The 19,427-nt window shown below is 45.8% G+C and overlaps 1 protein-coding gene across 1 annotated transcript in view; it reads right to left on the bottom strand.

Moving 5' to 3' along the window:
• The window catches only part of CRIM1 (cysteine rich transmembrane BMP regulator 1), a 203,265-nt gene extending 186,379 nt beyond the window's left edge, over positions 1-16,886 (bottom strand). The window contains exon 1 of the mRNA XM_065929441.1: positions 16,393-16,886. Within this exon, the coding sequence (XP_065785513.1) occupies positions 16,393-16,723 (331 nt within the window). The 5' untranslated portion in view covers positions 16,724-16,886. The remainder of the gene's footprint in view (positions 1-16,392) is intronic.
• Between the last annotated feature and the right edge of the window lie 2,541 nt (positions 16,887-19,427).

The raw sequence follows: 19,427 nt of genomic DNA on the forward strand, positions 1-19,427 counted from the left end.
AACAGTGAGGAAGCCACATGAAAGTTAGAGTATTTTGAAAGAGTTAGAGGAACATCAAATGGACTCTCAAAAATTATCTCACTTAGTACCTTCACCTTTCATTGCCAGCTAAGCATTATATTTATAACTTCACTAAGCAATCAGTTCCAGCTTGCCCTCCTCCCACCATTGTATAACAACCAGTTTGAAGAATAAAAGGCTCTAAAGTGAGTTACTGGAAGGCCACCAACTCACGACACCCACACTATGAACGATTACCGTCGGGTTGCGAGATGAGTCTCTTTAAGGCGGGCAAGTTGAAGGGACACGCTACAGCGGTGACATCAAAATTAAACTTGCCCTTAAACTTAGCCTAAGACAATGGAGCTCTCTGGGCACATTCTCTAGAGTGATAAAAGGGTTTGTGTGCCCGAGCTTATACCCAGGATAGTTCTATGTTGTCTAGGAACCTGTATACTTGATCTTGACCAAATCTCTTTCCTCTCCCAGTTGAAAAGCTTAGCGCCAAATGTATGACCCAAAGATCGTAATTTGCTGTTGTGCCCTGAAGTGTCTCAAGTTGCACTGTCTGAATCTGCAAACTGCTTTCAGACCTTCAGAAAAACAAACAAACAAGCAGTGGGTTCATGGCTAACGGTGAAAGAAAAAACAACTCCACACTGGTCAATAACAAGTTGGGACTCTAGCCATGAGTCATCAAGAATTCCTCCATCTCTGAAGTCACAGGGCTTGGAGTAAATCCAAATAGGATTTTGCTTTTTAAATTCCTTATATTGCATTCCTATGGACTTCCTGTGAAAACCATTGTGCGGCGTTTTTATTATTCACAGTCACACACTTCCACCCTCCTGTTCCTTCCTCAAAGAAGCGTACAGTGAAATTCCTGAGGACACGTGCAGATCACCTGGGGGCAGTAAACAGGCTGTGTCATTCGCTGGCACAGCACTCAGAGACTATTCAGTGCACATATGTTAAACTCCCTCCTCATGTGCAACATTCTGTCTTAGACCCAATCTTGGATTCGCTGAGACTCCAGAAGTTTTATCATCATCGATTATTCATATGGTCACCTGGAACTAATTCATACTCGTTTATCAGTTGTTTACAACCATCAGTTGTTACAAGCATCACCAAAGCATCTCCTCCGCTACACACACAACATCCCTGGGTGGTAAAGACCTTAAAAAGAGCCACCTACAAGAATAATTCTTACCAATGGATGAAGGCTTGGTGAATGAAAGATGACACCTGTATGACAAACTAGCAAGAAGAAAAGTCCCCACAAATAAAAATTGCCTTTAAATATTACCAAAATAAATACAGCTCAAACTGACCCATTGCAGCAAACTTTTAAAAAATTAATTCTAAGAATGATTTGGGGGAGACTTCTCTGGTGGTCCAGCGGCTGAGACTCCCAATGCAGGGGTGGGGGGTGGGGGGGAGGCGGGTTCGATCCCTGCTCTGAGAACTAGAGCCTGTATGTGGCAACCAAGAGTTTGCATGCTTCAACTAAAGATTCCACATGCTGCAACTAAGACCCAGTATAGCCAGATTAACTAATTAATTTAAAAATAAACATTTAGAAAAAGAATGATTTGGGGAAAAAGGGGTAGGAGAGGACATGAGACAGTCTCAAGTTGTCTTCTGCCAATAATATGAGACTTCTCCCTAGGATTCTCTTTACAGGTAAGTGTCATCTATTTTAGTTTCCACAATACAGACCAAACTGTTCAGATGGAAAAGTTTTTGTAGGATATCTTGGATGACCTTGAATCGAGATTTAGTCAACAAATGCTCGTTGAGTTCTTCCTGTGTGCCAAGCTCTAGAATAACACACTATCCTGGCACTCAAGGGGATCACAACGAGGCCAAAAGACTGAAATGTGAACTCTAACACAGTGTGAAAAGTGCTATAGCAAGGGAAGGAGAAAGTGCTATCTATGGGCAGGGGGAGGACCCACAGGATGGCATTATTTCTTTCCAGTAGGGCAGGAAGGCTTCACAAAGGAAGCAGCATAAAACTGTGGAGGCTGAGGATGAGAATATATTTTGAAGGCTATGTGAAGATAACTCTGGGGAATCTGAAAGTCAGCACCACATTGATTTTCCAGGGGCTACTCTGCCTCCACACCTTTGAGGGCAACAGATATTAGGAAGTATCTGTTAAACACACCTCCTAATTTTCGGAGTTCTCAAAGGGTGTTTGTCCAAGATAATCTTGAAATAAATCATAGTCAGGTACTGAATGAATTTAGGAGTCGATTTTCCTTTACCTGTGGGCTTTTAGTAATAACATGCAAATTCCTAAGGCTCTAAGGGAATCCTAAGGCTCTAAGTCAAATACTTATTACACTAAGATTATTTTAAAAAGTAAAGTTGGGATCATTATGCATAGGACAAGAAAAAAATAAAGCTCCCAGTTCCTTCCTTCCTGGTCGTGATTCTTCCTGTTTCTCTCTCTGCCATCCTTGACACCTTCTACTTTTCCATTTTCTCAAGAAATAGTACTTCTGATGCAAAAGCACAGGCTCACATATTCACACACAGTTTAGAAAATATAATACATGGACTATCTTCAGTGCCAAATGCAGCTGTAATTATATATTTCTTTTGGACATGTTTTATGTTAATAAAGCATGTAAATACTTTATCTCCCTCAAGTTTTCCAGAACTCTATTGGCAGAGAGTCTTTTTCCTTTCTCTTTCCAAAGCATCAAATACAATTTCCTTAAGAGATAGTCAATAAACAATGCTTGCTAAGGGCTCACCTTTTCCCAGCACAGTGTTTGGAAATGATTTATCTCTTTCCAACAAAATGCACCTCTGGCTTCTTATATCTCTCCCTTTCTGCGCAACCCCCCACCGCCCCCAGAGGTGTTCCAATTCTCCCCCTAAATTTCTGCTTTTCCTATCACATGTAAAATTCCCACGTAAGGCCAGAAGTTATGTTTAGTGATGTTATGTTTATCTACTATAAGTCAGCCCACACTGCCTTAAGGATAGTAAAACTTTGGTTCCAATCACCAAGAAATGAAGTCAGTCATTTTCCTGAGCTCCACTTGTCCAGATAGCTATCCCAATTAACCAGGCAGTTTAAAAGCCAAGCACTTTAATTAAAATTGTTTTTTTAATGTCATAAAACAATGCACCATCTTTATTTATTAAGAAGTCATTTTCAGTTTGCTGATGTACAGAGTAGATAGTCCACTTAATTTGCTTCAAGCATGGAAGCTGTTCTCAGCATGTCCGTAATACAATGCAAAGTATTCTTCATGTTGTGCCACAGCACCCGAACACACACATGCACATGCACACACTCTATACGCAAAGTCATAAAGAAGGAATTATCACAACTTCCTGTCTCTTAAAGTCACATCTGTAACTGGACCAGGGGCCAGTTGCTGATGCTACAGATACATTTTATCATCCTGGACACCTTCTGAAGCCAGCAAGGCTACCACAATTTCATAAAGATTCTTATGTTTTTAGCACTTTCTAATCCATGGTATCATATTCCAGTGTCAAACGAGTCCTATGTACTGGCAAACACTGCTTTCCCTCCAAACATTTCTACAGACTCTTCTGCCAGTCTGCTAGCCCTGACACCATTATTGGAAGGGTCCTCACCGAGGATGCGACCCTTGGCACCAACTTCTCTTCAAAGGTACAGCCAGAGAAAGAGCTGCATGCAACCACGCTGGGGAGGAGGTAGAGGCAAATGGGAAGATGCTGGAACACATGCCTTTCCAATGGCTTTCAGAGCACATGAAATTCAGCTACACTGGGTCATGGCATGGATTCATCAGGAGAGGAGGAGGACCAAACCACAGCACAAAGCTGTGGGTGTGAGAGGTACCAAACGGACCTTCTAGAAGACTCTCCTGCTAACAGATACACACTAAACCCTCTGGCTGCTTCTAAGAGAGAAGTGTAGGGCCCCAGGCACTCAGAGTTTTTTTTATTGCCCCCACAATTTAAAAGTTCTTAAGCTAATATGCATCAACCAAGCAGGAAGAAAACCAAATAAAGACCTATTGAAACAGCAAAGAAGAGTTAAGCAGAAGCTCTTCAGGCAAAAGCTCAGGTTACTAAATGAATACCACCCACCCCTCAATGGCTATTTCAGATGCCACCACTACTAGCTATCCAGAAATCTACCCTGAAAGAGAGAGGATAAGAGCCGGAACAGGATTTAACTTTTAATATTATCTTTAAAAAAGAAAAGGAGGAAAAACAGAGCAAGGCATAGTACTCCACTAGAAGTGTTCTCCATTTAACAACATAAAATGTCTATTCAGTTATTAATAAACTTACAAAAGTTTTACAGATTAGAGCAAAAAAAGAAAAAAATCATCTTTGGGTGTATAAAGCAGAATGTCATAGAAAACCAGAACTTCGATAAGTTGACATTGCTTCATAGAAGAGATCTACATAATCCTTGCTGAGTTTTCTCCTGTCGCATACTCCCAAATGGAGTATTTAGTGCTCAGCAGACTTATTAACAAATAAATGCCCAACTGGAATTAACTAGTACCTTATTTTGGAAGGCTGCTCTTGGCAAAAATGTAATATTCACAAGGCACAGCCGGCTGACTACTAGTGTACACCACAGGCTGGGCTGAGCATCGCGTTCTTTAGAACCACTGGTATCACATCAAGTTTAAGAGCCACAGGGCCATGCCACCAGCAGCACGATGCCCTGTAGCTGGACAACGTGCAAAGTAAGGGCGAAGCCTCCAGACCCCAGGAGGCAGCTTTCCAAGCTTCAGGGCTGACCTGGACGGGAGACATCGTCACTGCAGACTTGCCCTCGGGCACACGTGCAGAGAGCTGCCCAGGGCTGTGGGGGCGGCGGGCCCTCCGCAGAGCCTGCTTCACTTCACCCTCCCAATAGGAGGCGCCCACGTGCCCGTGCAGCCCGGGCCCCTCCTTTTGAGCCTGATCACTGCTATGCTTCTTTAAATTCAGCTGCTGCTTAAGGAAACTCCCTGGCAAGTGAAAACAGCAGCAAAGGTAAAAGAATGCTGAGAATTTGGCTGCTGCCTGCAGTGTTAGGAAGAACAGCAATTACTCAACTCTCTCCGAGTTGTCAGAGGCAGAAACGAGCATGTGAATTTGGGCAAGTTTTGGCCTGTCTTTGCTCAAGCTTCTGCCTTTGCAGTATCTGTCACCTACCCACCTCACAGCCGTAATAACTAATGGAGTAAATGAGAAAATGGAGAAAGAGTGACGGCAGCAGGCCAGCGCAGACATAAAAGAGGTGTAAATTCTATCTCGGATCCAGATTAGACGGCAGTTAATGTGGCTTAAAGATCACCAGCATTTAAAAGATGTCACTGACTTCCCAATAACTGTGTTTTGCTGTCTCTGTCGCCTCACAATAAACATAACTACAGGAGAACTCCTGATCTCTTCCTCCAAGTCCTTCCGTCTATGGCATTTGGCATACTGTCATGTAGACACTACTGCTTTTTCCTTCTCTGGCTTTGCAGACACAAGGTAATAGCTGACTCTTGTCCAGGACTTCTAGGTTATAAAAACATTGATCTTATGACCAGAAGGGCCTTAAGATATCATCTGGTTCAGTCCCCCTGCCTTCAGGTAGGTAACTACTTAATTCTCTTCGGACAAATCAAGGCAAAGTCAAGTCAAGGGAAGCTGAGAAGGTTTTATTTCAGTTACTGGCGATTAGAGGATGGAGGAAGATCTGGAAGCCAGGGCTACATTTTTTCTCCTTAATCATACTAGATTCATGTACAAGGATCTTGCAAAGTCTACTTTTCTGAGCAGCCCTAAATCCTACCGGCAACAAATGAGAATCTATACAAATCCACTCATTCTTTTGATTAAAATATGGACATGTATTTGGCCTTTCATTTTAATGTTTAAATTTAATGGACACGGTAACAAATTTTCCTAAAATCTGTCTGAAACCTAAGAACTCAGTATTTCTGAACACACAGCACACCCAATCTTTCTCAAATCATTTAACAATCCTTAAAAGACTCTGGCCTTCAGCGAGAAAACTGTCTAAAAATCTATCCCTTTTTCCTCCCTCAGAATGTAAATGCCCTTTCCTTGAAAAGAGGCAAAGCTTCCAACTATGGAAAGTAAGGGAAGTTTTTTCAAGATGTGCATCTGACAAGATGATGGAGTGTCCTGCCTCTGTGGAGTCATAAACACACACTCTGAGGGGACCGAGCCCACACACCCTGTACTAGATTCCTCACACTTACAGGGCTCAGGTAGTCCAACCAAGCCTCAATATTCAAAGTCCAGTTCAGGCCACACTTTCTCAAGACAGTTTTGCCTTATCTTGGCAGGTCTCTTGGAGTCTTTTAAGAAAAAAAAGAAGAGGTATCACAAGTCTCCAATACCGAGATGCCTTTTGTTTTATCGGTTGTGAACAGTTTCGCTTGTGGCCTTTGGATAAGATGCTAAGTTACTTATAGACTGAGATTTTGCGGGCTCAGGTTTCATTGTGCCCTGCCAGAAATTCCTTTCTGTTTTGAATCTGAGATGTTTGTTTATGGTTTTTGTTTTGAAATGCTAAATAAGATAGGCACAGTCTCTAGTTACAACCTATACCTTTTTTGTTTTTACCTTGCCACAGCCAGAGTGGCTGGTTGCTAAGGACTCAGCTGAAATTTCCAAAGGGCAGACTCTTGTGATTCTCTTCTCAGGGACTTGAAATGTAAAACACCCGAAAACACAATGAACCCTTAGCTTTCTTTCGTAAACATTCATAAAGCAAATATTCCCAGGATATTTCAAAATGAAGGTGTTCTTTTGGATCTGATAAACATACTTAAGCAGAACTCTGAAATGTGGAAGTTGCTCGCCTTGCCTGTAGGCTGCATATTTGAATATCCACATTTGTGATGAAAAAAGCACAACAAAGATAGGTACTAGAGAGTCTCAGGAAAAAGAAAAAATCAATTTTGACTGTGTAATATGTTTTGGCTGTCATGAAGAAAACAAAGAGTTGTAAACTACTGATTTTAAGGACTGTATGTATCATCATTGTGTTTCCTTCTCCATGTTGCATAATAGCCAATGTAAGGCATTTGCCTTGTAAGTTCTCAGCCCACATTTACTAGATAAACAGATAAACAGAGGACTTAAAGAAAAAAGTCACAGTTCTGTCTTTCCGAAGTGGGACCTCACCTATACTAGGAACCAGAGATAAGAATGTCAGGTGTTTTAATTCTAGGTGTTCTTTCCTAGCCTTCCATTGCAGCACAGACTCTCCAGAGAAACCACAACACAAATCCACAGTAAAGCTGCAGCATCAGTCCACGTGGAAGATGGATAGAGCACGTCGGACCAATCAGAGCAACGCAAATGTGCCCTGGGCACCACCTCCTGCTCATCCCCACGCCTGCCCTGGTCTCTGAGCCAACAGGCCTGCTGCTCTCTTCTGGAACCCCAGAGGCCCTATCTTGTCTTGGCAATGATCCTGGGGGCTCTGAGGTCTCCAGCTATGTCTGGAAACCCACAGAGAACTTCTAACAATAAAATACCATTTAATGCACTTCCATGAGTCCATATGCCATCCATATTAACATAGGTCACCTTTAAAAAAAAATACTAATTTGAAATAGCTCTGTGGAAGTAAGCATTCAAACCACAAAATAGAGCAGATGGCCACATTCTCTGAAGCACTAAAGGAACTAAGAATTACAATCATATTGGATCAATCCTATGAAGGTGCTTTTGGTACAGAGACCCTCAACTCATACCCCTCGTTCTTAGGGATTCACTGTCCCTTTCTCTCTGACAGACATCAAGAGACCGTAATTGTAGGAATCCCCTGTTAAAGAGATTTAGTTAAATGTAGTCAATCCACAAAGCAGAAATTTTCTTTTAACTTATACAGAGAGAAAGCTAACAAATTAGAGAGAGAGAAGACAAAAAATAGAATGGAAATTGGAATATTAACTAACTACCTTTTTCAGTACCAGGTACTCTACTGGCCATTACACATATTTTTGTGTGTCTATGCATGTATATACATAACTTACATAAATGTAATATTTAATCATATATTTAATATATGTAATAATTCTAACCCTCACTGTAGTTACTTGATAAAAGCTTTACTGTTCTATTTTCACAGGTAAGGAAACTGAAACTCAAAACAGTTGAGCAAACTGGTGGCTTACAGTTGAACACAGCTGATTTAAACACAGGTCTGCCTGGTCCCAAGGCCTACTTTTCCCCTACCACACACCGCACAGATGAGTGAGGAGGTGGATGGAGGGGAAGAGATCCCCTCAGGCCTGGCTTGCTGCTGCACCCCCCTAAATCCTTCTGAGTAGTCAAAGGTGGAGTTGGGGCCTCTTTTAGCTGCCCCTGAGATGCCTAGCACTTCCTAGCTCAGGCTGCTGTAAATTATTGTCTTGGGCTACAACAGACGGTCCCAGTTTTTGCTGTCTACCTTCAGACCACAGCTTTTGTGAAAGTCGGGCCCCTATCTCATTTATTTTGGTTGAAAACTAATTATTACACAGGTCTTACTATTATATCCATACTCATGCTATATACTTTACATGCACTATCTTTCTGCTATTTCAAGTGTGGTCCTGAGACCAGCAGCATTGGCATCACCTGGGAGTTTATTAGAACTGCGGACTGTCTGGCCCCATCCGGGCCTACTGCATCCGAACCTGCATGCTTAATGAGGTCCCTAGGTGATTTGTGTGCACATTAACATTTCAAAGGCACAGTTTTATCTCATTTAATCCTTAGAGCAAATATAGGTGATTCTTGTCACTATTAACAGCTGGGGAAACTCAAGCTTAGAGACAGTAAGTGGTATCACGAAGACCAGAGCTTCAGCAGCTGCTCAGTAAATACTTACAGGCAGAGGAGAGCCGGGAAACAGGTGGGGCTGCAAAAAGAATGGAGGAATGGCCTGGCCGAACGCCTGACTTCTGGTTTTGCCTCGTTTGCACCTACTTCAGGGACAAGTGAGACTGTGGCCCCTTTGCAGGTGAGCTGCAGCTCTACAAGCTGTTTCTTCTGCTCAAGCCAGGCCAAACCCCATGTTGACCACCAGTGTGGACACCGCAGGAGCCAGAAGCAAAATCTTCTTCCAGAATACGATGTGACAGGAGATGCACACTGCTAGTAAGTGTGAGTTTAGGTGTTCCCCCTTCCCCAAATATTAGTCCACAGGCAAATGGTTAAATTTATGGTTCCTACAACCTGTGGCACTAGTGGCAAAGAACCCACCTGCCAATGCAGGAGACACAAGAGACATAGGTTCAATCCTCTGGGTGGGAAGATCCCCTGGAGAAGGGCATGGCAACCCACTGCAGTATTCTTGCCTGGAGAATCCCATGGACAGAGGAGCCTGGAGGGCTACAGTCTATTAGGGTCAGAACCCTCCCTTCTCTATTTTTACTCCAAATATACAATTTTTACAGAAACTATTTTAGACCAAGTATAATAAATGGGCATCAGGAGGAAAGGTAGCAAATAGCTTCAGAGGCCTTTTAAGTTTTTTAACTCAATGAATTTATGGTGTCGGGATACGAGGGGACCTGAATTCAATAATAATCTGCTCCCTTTCTAAGAGACCAAACTCCTTAACCACCAGTGATGAAACACTCAGATGGCTGAGAGTTAAACAGAACAAGAGAATGAGCCCGTATCAGATTATTTTACTTCTATTGCTTAGTAGCTTTGTAGTCCTTAAGTGTTTACCATGTGCAGCCATTGTTTTAAGTGCTTAACAGGGTTCCCTGAGTCCTTACAGAAACCCTATTGTTAACCCCACTAAACAGAGGAGAAAATGTAGATGCACAGAAGCAGAGTGTAGATTTGACCCCAGAAACCAAGTTTCTAACCATTACACTCTTGGATCAAGATATAAGTATTTCTCACAAGGAATTAATTGGGCTTGGGAGAGGGAGATAAGGAATTGAACCCTGTTCACTTAGTAACTGCAGAAGAAAAAGGAACCTCTTTATTTTTTATTTTTTAATGTGGGCCCCAAATGAACCACTGTTTACGTTGAGGGCATTCTTAAGAATAGTTCACCACATCTCTGCCCTGTCCGGAAGACCAGTGAGGTCTTATCCAAACTTGGAGGTTTTCCATGATTTGATCAGACTAACTGGCCAGGACAAGCAGCAGAGAGTGGTGAAATCAGGAGATGCTGATAAATAGACAGTTCTCAGTTCATTGCTGACGCTCACCTGCCTAGCAGAACAAGCTAGAACAAAGAAAGAAGTGCTCCCAAAACAAAGTGCCACTTTGAACAACAGCTGGTAGAGCGTTAAGAATGCAGCCTCATTCTCAAACATGCTGGGAAGCACTCTTGATACCTATCACAAGAACTCTGACAATGGGTAGGATCCCTTCCCCATTGCCCACCGAAACAGAGTTCTTACTCAGGCTTCTGTACCTTATTGGACCTTGAATTCTCCTTTTCAGCTTTGCCACCTGAGCCTGAAAAGATCACCTCAGATCCTGCGATTCCTACAACAAATTTTAACCACATATCTCACTCACCAACTAATCATATACCGACCCGAGAAATCACTTCTACTTGGCTTGAACTTATTTATGAAGTAGACTTTTGAAGGTCTTGCCTCATTCTTCATCTTGATTATAAGAGGGGCTGGAGTAGGGATCAGGTCTGAGAGGTCCCCAGGCTTCCCAGCTCCCCCTCCTCCCCTGCCGCCCCAGGAGAAAGCCCTGTACAGAGTAAATCAATGAATGAGTGACTGATTTCTATGCAGAGAACTTTAAAAATTCTTTCTATGCCAGAACTTTAAAAATTCAGCTTTGGAGAATTCAATCTCTGAGAAGGAAGGATTTCAGTTTGTTATTCATTCATGCTTGGCTAGTCCACTGTTTCTTCCTCAGATAATTAATTGAGCTTTGCTGGGGTGTCTCCAAAACCCTCATCCTGCATGTGCCCTGTGGAACACAGTGTCACAGGAACCTGCTTCAAATGTATTTACCTTCCACTCATTTTACCATCATCTACCTAATGGTATTTACACATGAAAGCGGCACTGCCATCTCTCATGTTAATGCCATCTCTCCTGTTAGCTGGTGCATGTTAGCCTGAATGACGTTAAACACACCCACATTTTTCAGGAATTTCACAATTAATGTCTGGAATGTGTTTTGGATTATTCTTCAAAGGATGACATAGTTGCCCTAAGATGAATTCGGTATTTTTCCCTTCTCTCATTTGTCATTCTTTAGTCCTCCCACTCCATTATCTTTTGGGGCCATCTGTTTTATCTGCTTTCCCCCAACTTTGTAATTCCTGCCCCATGCTTCCCTGAAGCATCCCCCTGTTCATCCAGATCATCACATTTTAAGCCATAAACACAGAAACCTGTACCATACTGCTAGTTCTCCAGGCCAGAATACTGGAGTGGGTAGCCTTTCCCTTCTCCAGGGGATTTTCCAAATCCAGGGATCAAACCCAGGTCTTGCAGTTCAGATTGCAAGCGGAATGCATTGCAGGCGGATTCTTTACCAGCTGAACCACAAGGGAAGCCCAGTAACTCCCACAACTGGTTGTAACGCCCAAATTCTAAGGATTATTCAGATGGTTTTCTTCATAAATTAATATTACAGTAAATTTACCTGCATGTTCATCATGGCACTTGTAGAGCAAATGCGTGTTAATGGCAGCAAGATCCCCAGACTTGGTATTTTTGCCCTTCCAGGGCTATGCCACTCATCTGTCCCTTGCCAAGTGTCTTATGTGACTGAACTCCTCGACAACAGTGAGGGTTCTGTAAGCTTGACAATCAAAATCAAAGTCATGAAGTCCTGTCATTTGAATATGTGCAGTGAATAGACTCTCCACATTTTGTCAATATTTACTCTGGGAGGAACTAATTATTTCCTTGTTTACTTACATTGGTTCCTCTTCCCATGCCGTATTAAGGTGATTTCATAGGCCCTCTGCTTGCTTCTGTCTCTGGTATCTAAGAACCTTACCTAAAGACTTTTGGATGGAAACTGAAACACCTTCCTCAAAAACAAGGAGCTATGGGTGTTTTCATTTTTCTAACATCAGTACAAGAATATTAACTCTGCCCATCCCCTCTTCTATTTAACTGGTAAAAATCCATATCCATGGACTCTTTAACTCTGACTCCTACATTACAGATGGATGAGAGGAGATCTATGGCTGGTGTACAACCAACTGGTTTGATTTGTTCCCTGGCCTCCTAGAGCCTGTTCCCTAGGCCTCACCTCAGATCCTCCACAAACCTTCTTCCAAGGAGTCATCATCTCCAGTGAGTGAAAAGAAACCATAACCTTCTAACGTCAACAGTTTCAGAAAACATTCCATTCTCTGCTGGGAATACCCACCCGACATCCTTGGTTTTACTTACTGTCCCGTGAGAAGTGGGTGGAAAGAAAAGTTAAAATACCTGGGGGAAATCAAAGGAGGATTGAGTTTTGAAAGAGACAGTTCTTACATGGCAGAGGTGAAAACACAGTTCCATTCCATAAACACGAACCACTGAGTAAATAGTCACCAGGTGGGAAAAGAGTGCTTCTCTGTGACGGGGATTGCCTGGCTCTAATGCAAAGTTCTCAGAGCAAAGCAATCTACAGTGTCCCCTAGGTTCCTCAGCACTCTGCCCTCACGACCCGTCAATCCTAAGCCATCGCTGCCGTTTCCTCACTTAGAGAAGGCTGGTCATGCTCCCCATGCTCCCCACCCACCCCTTCCTTACAGAAGCATACAATACGGGTCCACAGAAGAGGAAAAACGGACCTCACCCCTTGTCTGAAACATAAACCTCACTGGCCAATCAAAACATTCTTCCTAGAAAATCTCATTTGAATATTTTTTCAAAACTGTCTTTCATCTCCCAAAGAGGTCTCCCACCCCTCCCTCAGGAGTTCAGACTACAAATTTATTTCTATGGCTTCTAGGCGATTTACCTGGAGGCAGGCACCCTAACCAAGGAGCAGGCCACTTAGGAAGCTGCCAAGGGCAACAAGAAGACTCACTGAGTCAGTGGAAATGGGAAAGGGATCTTCCCAGGAGCCAGAAAGCACAGAGTAGAGAAAAATGGAGGTATCTGGTTCTCTGCTCAACTTTAAATATAGACATAGCCAAAGATTTTTTTTTTTTTAAGGAACAAGTATGTCAGGATTTACTTAGTTAACAGTCTAAATGATGCTGAAAAGAAGTCCAGGTGTATGTGTCACATGATTCACTCTTCGCATCATTTAGTCTTTTCAGAAAATATTTTTCCCTCAGTGTTCTTTCTATGGAAAAAACTGTTCTTCCATGGACTCAATGCACATTCGCTGAGAGCCTACTATGAGCCAGTATGCCTTAAAAACCTAAGGCAGGGAGCCACAATTTGGAAGGGGTCCATTTCAGACCCTACTTTATCTACTCACTTTGTGAAATGAAGCTAAAAACCTGATTTTTTTTCCTCTCATAAAGCCAGTATGTGGAGTGATATAAATAAAAATTACTGCAAGTTGGCAGATAGAGCGATGTAATTTGTATTTAAATTATGTCATCGAAAACAGGTTAGTCATGATAACATTTCTATACTATGCAATATGTTTTCCTCAGTATAGTCAGTTAAACAAGTTTCAAAAGAGTTTTCATTAACAGATACAACCAGTAGGGGTCATTTTAGTGCAAAAATTGCAGCAAAAGACTTCCTTATGAACAAAATGTATCAATTTCTATTTGATAGTTATGATAATTATGCGCAAATTTCTGAATAAAAATGGAAACTGAGGGAAACACTGGCCATTGAGAAATTTTTTGCCAACTAAGAGAAAAACAAGAGAATGTCAGCATCCTCTAGGGTAATTACTGCCATAGAATGACTCCTCTAATTCTGAAAAAGGAGGAAGAAAAAAGGCCACTCACTTATCTTGTTTTCCATAAATCTTGTAATCACGTGAAAATTCTTGAAATTTTAGACACCCTATTGAAATAGCTGTCTAAATACATTCATCATGCTAGGTAACACTGTCCTTTCTACTTTGGGTTCATAGATTGCAACCTAATTGCTGCTTTTAGAGTTCTATAAAAAAAAAAGTAAAAAAAAAATGCCCTGAGCACATCATTTTGGTAGCTGAAAACAGGCTGGCTAGATGGAAAGAGTTGTTAAAGAACACTCAATGTGATATCATCATGCCAATAAATACTTCCAAGCATTTTCAAGATTAATACCAAGTGTGTAGAGTGTTAACAGAAGAAACGAAGCTATTGAGGGATCACCTCATTTCAGAGGAATAAAAGGCTCACCAACAAACTGCCAAAATAACTCTATACTATGACACCAGAATATTGGTGCCAAAGCACTTGATGAGCGTGAATGTTCCCTGAACTCCACATTTCCTTCACCAGAAATCCATCATGAAGTAACAAAACAAAGGTTAGAATCTTTAGAGCCTTCCCAAGTCCTTCTCAGAGCACAGCAGTTTCCACCACATTTAACCTTGTTTCAGGCTGCTTGTTCTTTTCAGATTTATGGGAGGCTGGCTTAAGTAAATTACACACTCCAAGTAGCAGGGTTCAAAGCTACATCTTTTGGTCCAACTCATTCAGAATTCCCAAAGTCAAACACACAAAATTGTATCAGAAGTTAATCTCCTGGCCATTTTTCTTGTGAGAAATAAAAACAAGTTATACAGTGGGACTTAACACCAGGTGGAGAGGCTTTTGTACTTGAGGTAAACAAACTCTTTATAACCCAATGTCCTCAGGGTGCATCGATGCACTTCCCGCACGAGTTCCCCTCACTCATTACTGCCCACTAGCTTCCAAACCAGAAAGACCATCCTGATTTTCCAAAACTGTCCAAACTTTAAAACCTGCCTGGTGGCTCAGTGGTAAAGAACCCGCCGGCCAATGCAGGAGACGCAGGTTCCATCCCTGGGTCGGGAAGATCCCCTGGAGGAGGAAATGGCAAGTCACTCCAGTATTCTTGCCTGGGAAATCCCATGGACAGAGGCGCCTGGCGGGCTATAGTCCAGGGGGGGTCTCAAAAAAGTGGGGCAGGACTGAGTCACTAAACAACAATAATCAACAAGCATGCATGTATGTAAGGAGAATCACAGAATGGAAGCCTTTCAACGGACCCTTAAGGCATTTACTTCCTTTCTCAGTTTCCCAGCACAATAAACAGACACAAAGAAAGATGCTTCAGAATAAACCCCTCCCTGGTCTCAGGCGCGCAGGCTGTGAGTATTGAGGATGACAGGAGCAGCGGCGCCTGTCCCTCCTCCGCCCCTCCAGGGTAAGGCTGCTGCGCGCTGCTCGCACACCAGGATGCCCCAGAACCGCATCACCGCCCCAACGCCAGTCCGAGCAGGGATCCCACGTTTCACTGGTGCTCACTATTTGGCATTAGCCAAATAAAAAGAACTCACTGCATCTCTCTAGACCCCAAACCTGATCAGGCACCCCGAGGCCGGTGGGCAGGGCTGAAGGCCAACACCCATGAACAGTGATTCTCCCCCAAGGAGGAGGGCTCCGCTAACCCAATCCTTCTCCTTCCATCAGACACCATGGTGCACAATACTTCACTAGAGAAACCAGAAGAACAATCCCCGTTATTAAACACACAAAAAGAACAAGCAACACGACTGGAAAGACGCGGATATCTGATCTTAAAAAGCAGCCACTAATAGTAGAGAAACAAGTTTTCACTCCTAGGTGCAAGCCCCCCGCCCGCCCCCCGTCCCCCGCCCCCCCTTCATTCAAGAGAGAAAGCCTTTGACCGCTTTCAATAGGCAAATAAATGAGTAACCACCGTCTGTAACTTCCCCTGGGCTGACATATTCCGGAGCTGAAACTGATTTATATGCGCAGGAGGAGCAAGGGGGTGAAGGAACAGCGCAAGGAAAAAATAATACAAGAGTCACACAGGGAGTGTGAGCTGGAGACACGTCTCCTCCGCCAGCAGAAAATGGACTTGAGTGGACGCGGTGCAGCACTCGCTTCCACGCTGCGCTATGCGGGGAGGGCGGCAGCGGCCCGACTCCCGGAGGGGCTCGCCGGAGCCTCCGCAGTGCCCCCTGCCCGCGGCGCCCCCACCTCCGGGCGCACAGCCCGGCCACTCCACCCAACCCCAACCCGATGGGCCACACGTGTGCGCGTCTGTGCGCGGCCGGGGGCGATCCCCCACTCGCCGGCCCCCACCAACGCAGCCCAACCTCTCCCGCGGCTGGCCAGGCATCCGGGGGAAGCAGCGAGCTGGGAACCCAGGGACGCGGGGCTCACTCCCGGGGGTGGCGGGCGCCCCTCCTTTCCGAAGAGCCCTCTCTCCTCGGGAAAGTCTCGGCCAAACTTTGTTCGGCGCCACCAGCGCCGAGGGGGCGGCGCGGGCCAGGTGGGAGGGGGCCCGCAGCGGGCGGCCGTACCTTCGCAGACGCCCACTTCGTACTCGGTGATGGAGTCGCCATTGAGCGGGGGGCGGATGACACAGCGCAGCCCCCGGTCGCAGGCTCCATGGAGCCCGTAGGCGCCGCCGCAGCTCTCGTTTCTCTGGCGGGCGCACATGTAGCAGCAGCCGCAGAAGCCCTGCACGATGCTCCCGGGGCAGCTCTTGGGCTCTTCGCACTTGGACTCGTCGCAGGGCAGGCAGACCAGCGCCCGGGTGCCGGAGCGCGCCAGCAGCAGCAACAGCCCCAGCAGCGAGACCAGGAGGTGCCCGCAGCCGGCCAGCCCCCTGCCCCCCGCCACCAAGTACATCCTCCTGCGCCGCCGCCGCCTCCTCCTCGCAGCCGGGCCGGGAGCGGGGCGGGCGCCCTCCCCTGCGCGGGGCACACGCGCCGCCGCCGCACCCGCAGCCCGCGGTCCTCGCCGCCCCCCTCGGGGCCCCCGGGGCGCGCCTCCCCTCGCGGGGCGAGGCCCCCGCTCCCCCTGCGGGCCGCGCCGACCCGGAGCCCACTAGCGTTGGCGCCAGCAGTGGCTTCCCCTCCTCCTCCCGGGAGGGAGGGGGAAAAAAGAAAAAAAGTTTCCTCCCGGCAGCTCCGGTTCAACCCAAACTTCTGGCGGCGGCGGCGGCTGCGCTCGGCTCCAGCCCCGGCTGGCGGCGCCTCCTCCCTCTCTCCTCCTCCGCGTCGGCCGACCCCGCGGCGGCGGTGGTTGTGGCGGCGGCAGCGGCGCAGCCTCCGGGCCGGTCCCCGCCTCCCGAGCCGCCGAGTGGGCGCGGTGGCGCAGCAGAAGGTCCGCGGCGTCCGCTCCGCGCGCCCGGCTCGCCTCACTCCTGCGCCGCTCCTCCGGGCGCTTGTTTATGGCTCGAGCCTCCGCCGCTCGGGCTGCGCCCTCCCCCATCCTACCTCATCCCCCAACCCGCGCCCCCCCCGCCCCGCGCCGCGCGCCGCTCATTGGCTGCCCCCCCACCCCCTGGCCCGGCCGGCCCCCTCCCCCTCCTCCGCCCTCCCTCCCCGGCGGCCGGGCCCTTCCTCCCTCGCACGCCTCCTCCTCCTCCTCCCCCTCCTCCCCCTCCGCCTCCCCGAGCCCGGCGCACCGAGCCGGCCCTGCGGCCGAGTCTTCGCGCGCCTCTCCCGCTCTGGCATCGCCGGCGCGCTGCGGCTCGGGCGCACCGGCGAGCTACGAGAGTCGCGGCGTCCCCGAGAGCCCGCCAGCCTTCGGGGCCGCCGTGGCTGGCTTGGGAGTCCCGAGGGCGAAGCAGCTGCACCTCCGGGAAACGCTTTGAGCTCGGAGAGTGGCAGGGAACCTGGAGCTCGGGGCGGAGAGGAAGGCTGCAGCCCTTGGCTGGGGCGCCCGCCGGGTCGAGACCCGGGAAAGGGAAGCAAAACGCATGGAACCTCTGCAAAACTGGATGAGAATCCATCTTCCACTCGAGCTGGGAATAGAGTTTGTAAAAGATATTATGTAATGGAGTCTCGGAACGCTCGAGACGCCTCCAGCGAAGCTGCTGGTGAATTAATTAAGTGCTTTAAAAGGTCTAGGTAAATATTCCGGAGGATAGGAGGGAAGACTGTTGGGGGCCGCTGTAGTTCGAGTGCGTTTTAGCTGTCCACATCCTGGTGTATTTTGTCGCTCTGCCGTCTGTTCCGAAGTGCTTCATTAAAGGAGGGGGCGGATGGAAAGTAGAGGTGAATTTTCCTCCCTTGAGTAAGGCCGCATTGGATTACTGAAGCCCCTTGACATGACTCGACCTGCATATCTCATGCATCATTAATGTCATCTGTCATTGCCCCCTTTCCCCAAGGTGGTGGACAAAAGTGGTTTTTAATTTTTTCATTTTCTGTGAATGTGCTAATAAGCAAGATGTTCTTTGTGTTAAGCCAGGTAAAGAAGCAGCTGAAGTGGTGCAGAATGCATCGTGTGGGAGTTGTTTCTCATCTGTAGCTGTCAGAAAAAGCATCTCGAAGTGATAGGCTCTGTAATGGCCCACCATTCACAGGGTGTGTTACAGGGTCAATGAAATTAGTGAATTAACAGAAAGTGACTAGGATCAGTGTGGGGGAAAAGAAAAATCAGATCTTGTGGCCAGTGTGAGATGGGAATGGCCTGCCGACCTTTTGATCCAAGATGGTCTGGCTGCAGGAAGGTGGCAGCCAAGTGGATCTGAAAATCCTGACTAATGAACCCAAAGTTATAGCAGGGCAGTTTAAGGAGAGAAGAAACAAAGATGCCTTTGAAATCTTCTGTTTGCGGAACAAATTTATACTTCTTATAAACATTTTGATTTAACCACTCTAATCCTGAATGGAAAAGCCAAAGGTACCAGTGGAATATTCCCCAGTCACTGGAATCAGAAAACGAAACATTTCACCAATCATAGTTCTTTGTCCTGAGAAGGGGAAGAGGCTCATTAATTATCACTGATTATCAGCAGTGGAAAGTGGGGAGTGAGCACACCATTTTCTGAAAGCATTTAAAGAGCTGTTGAGATGACTCCTTTCCAGGGATGTTGTAGAGACAATTCCTTCGTTGTGTAGGAGGTCAGGTTAGATGATCTCCAAAGGACCTCATACCCTAACGTTCTATAATTATAAGTATTAAGTGGTAAAATCATTTCAGGTATGCTTGATATTCCATTAGCAAAATTCAAGAACAATAAAACATACAACGCTGTTAAACATGATTGTTTCTTGGACCCCAACAAGGCACCAGTACTCCACTGTGGGATTTGCCAACAAGCTGTCATCATTGAGCTGTGTTAAAAGGCCCTTTCCACTCTTGCAGAGGAGGTTATCTATATTTCTGTTCAAATGCAAGTATAAAGACATTATTAAAATGTAGCAGATAACATTGTAGGACTTAAGAGGAAAAGCCAAGGTCAGGTGATGGAAAAAAATACAGAAGTGAGAAAGCTACTGTAGTTGAAAGAAAAGAGAATCATTGCCATGGTCTTGCATTTATGTTTATTTTATTTTTAAAGGCAATATATTAAAGTTAGAGAAACCTAGAGATTGAACAC

This window comes from Muntiacus reevesi, chromosome 3, assembly GCF_963930625.1.
Source record: "Muntiacus reevesi chromosome 3, mMunRee1.1, whole genome shotgun sequence".
Classification (NCBI taxonomy): Eukaryota; Metazoa; Chordata; class Mammalia; order Artiodactyla; family Cervidae; genus Muntiacus; species Muntiacus reevesi.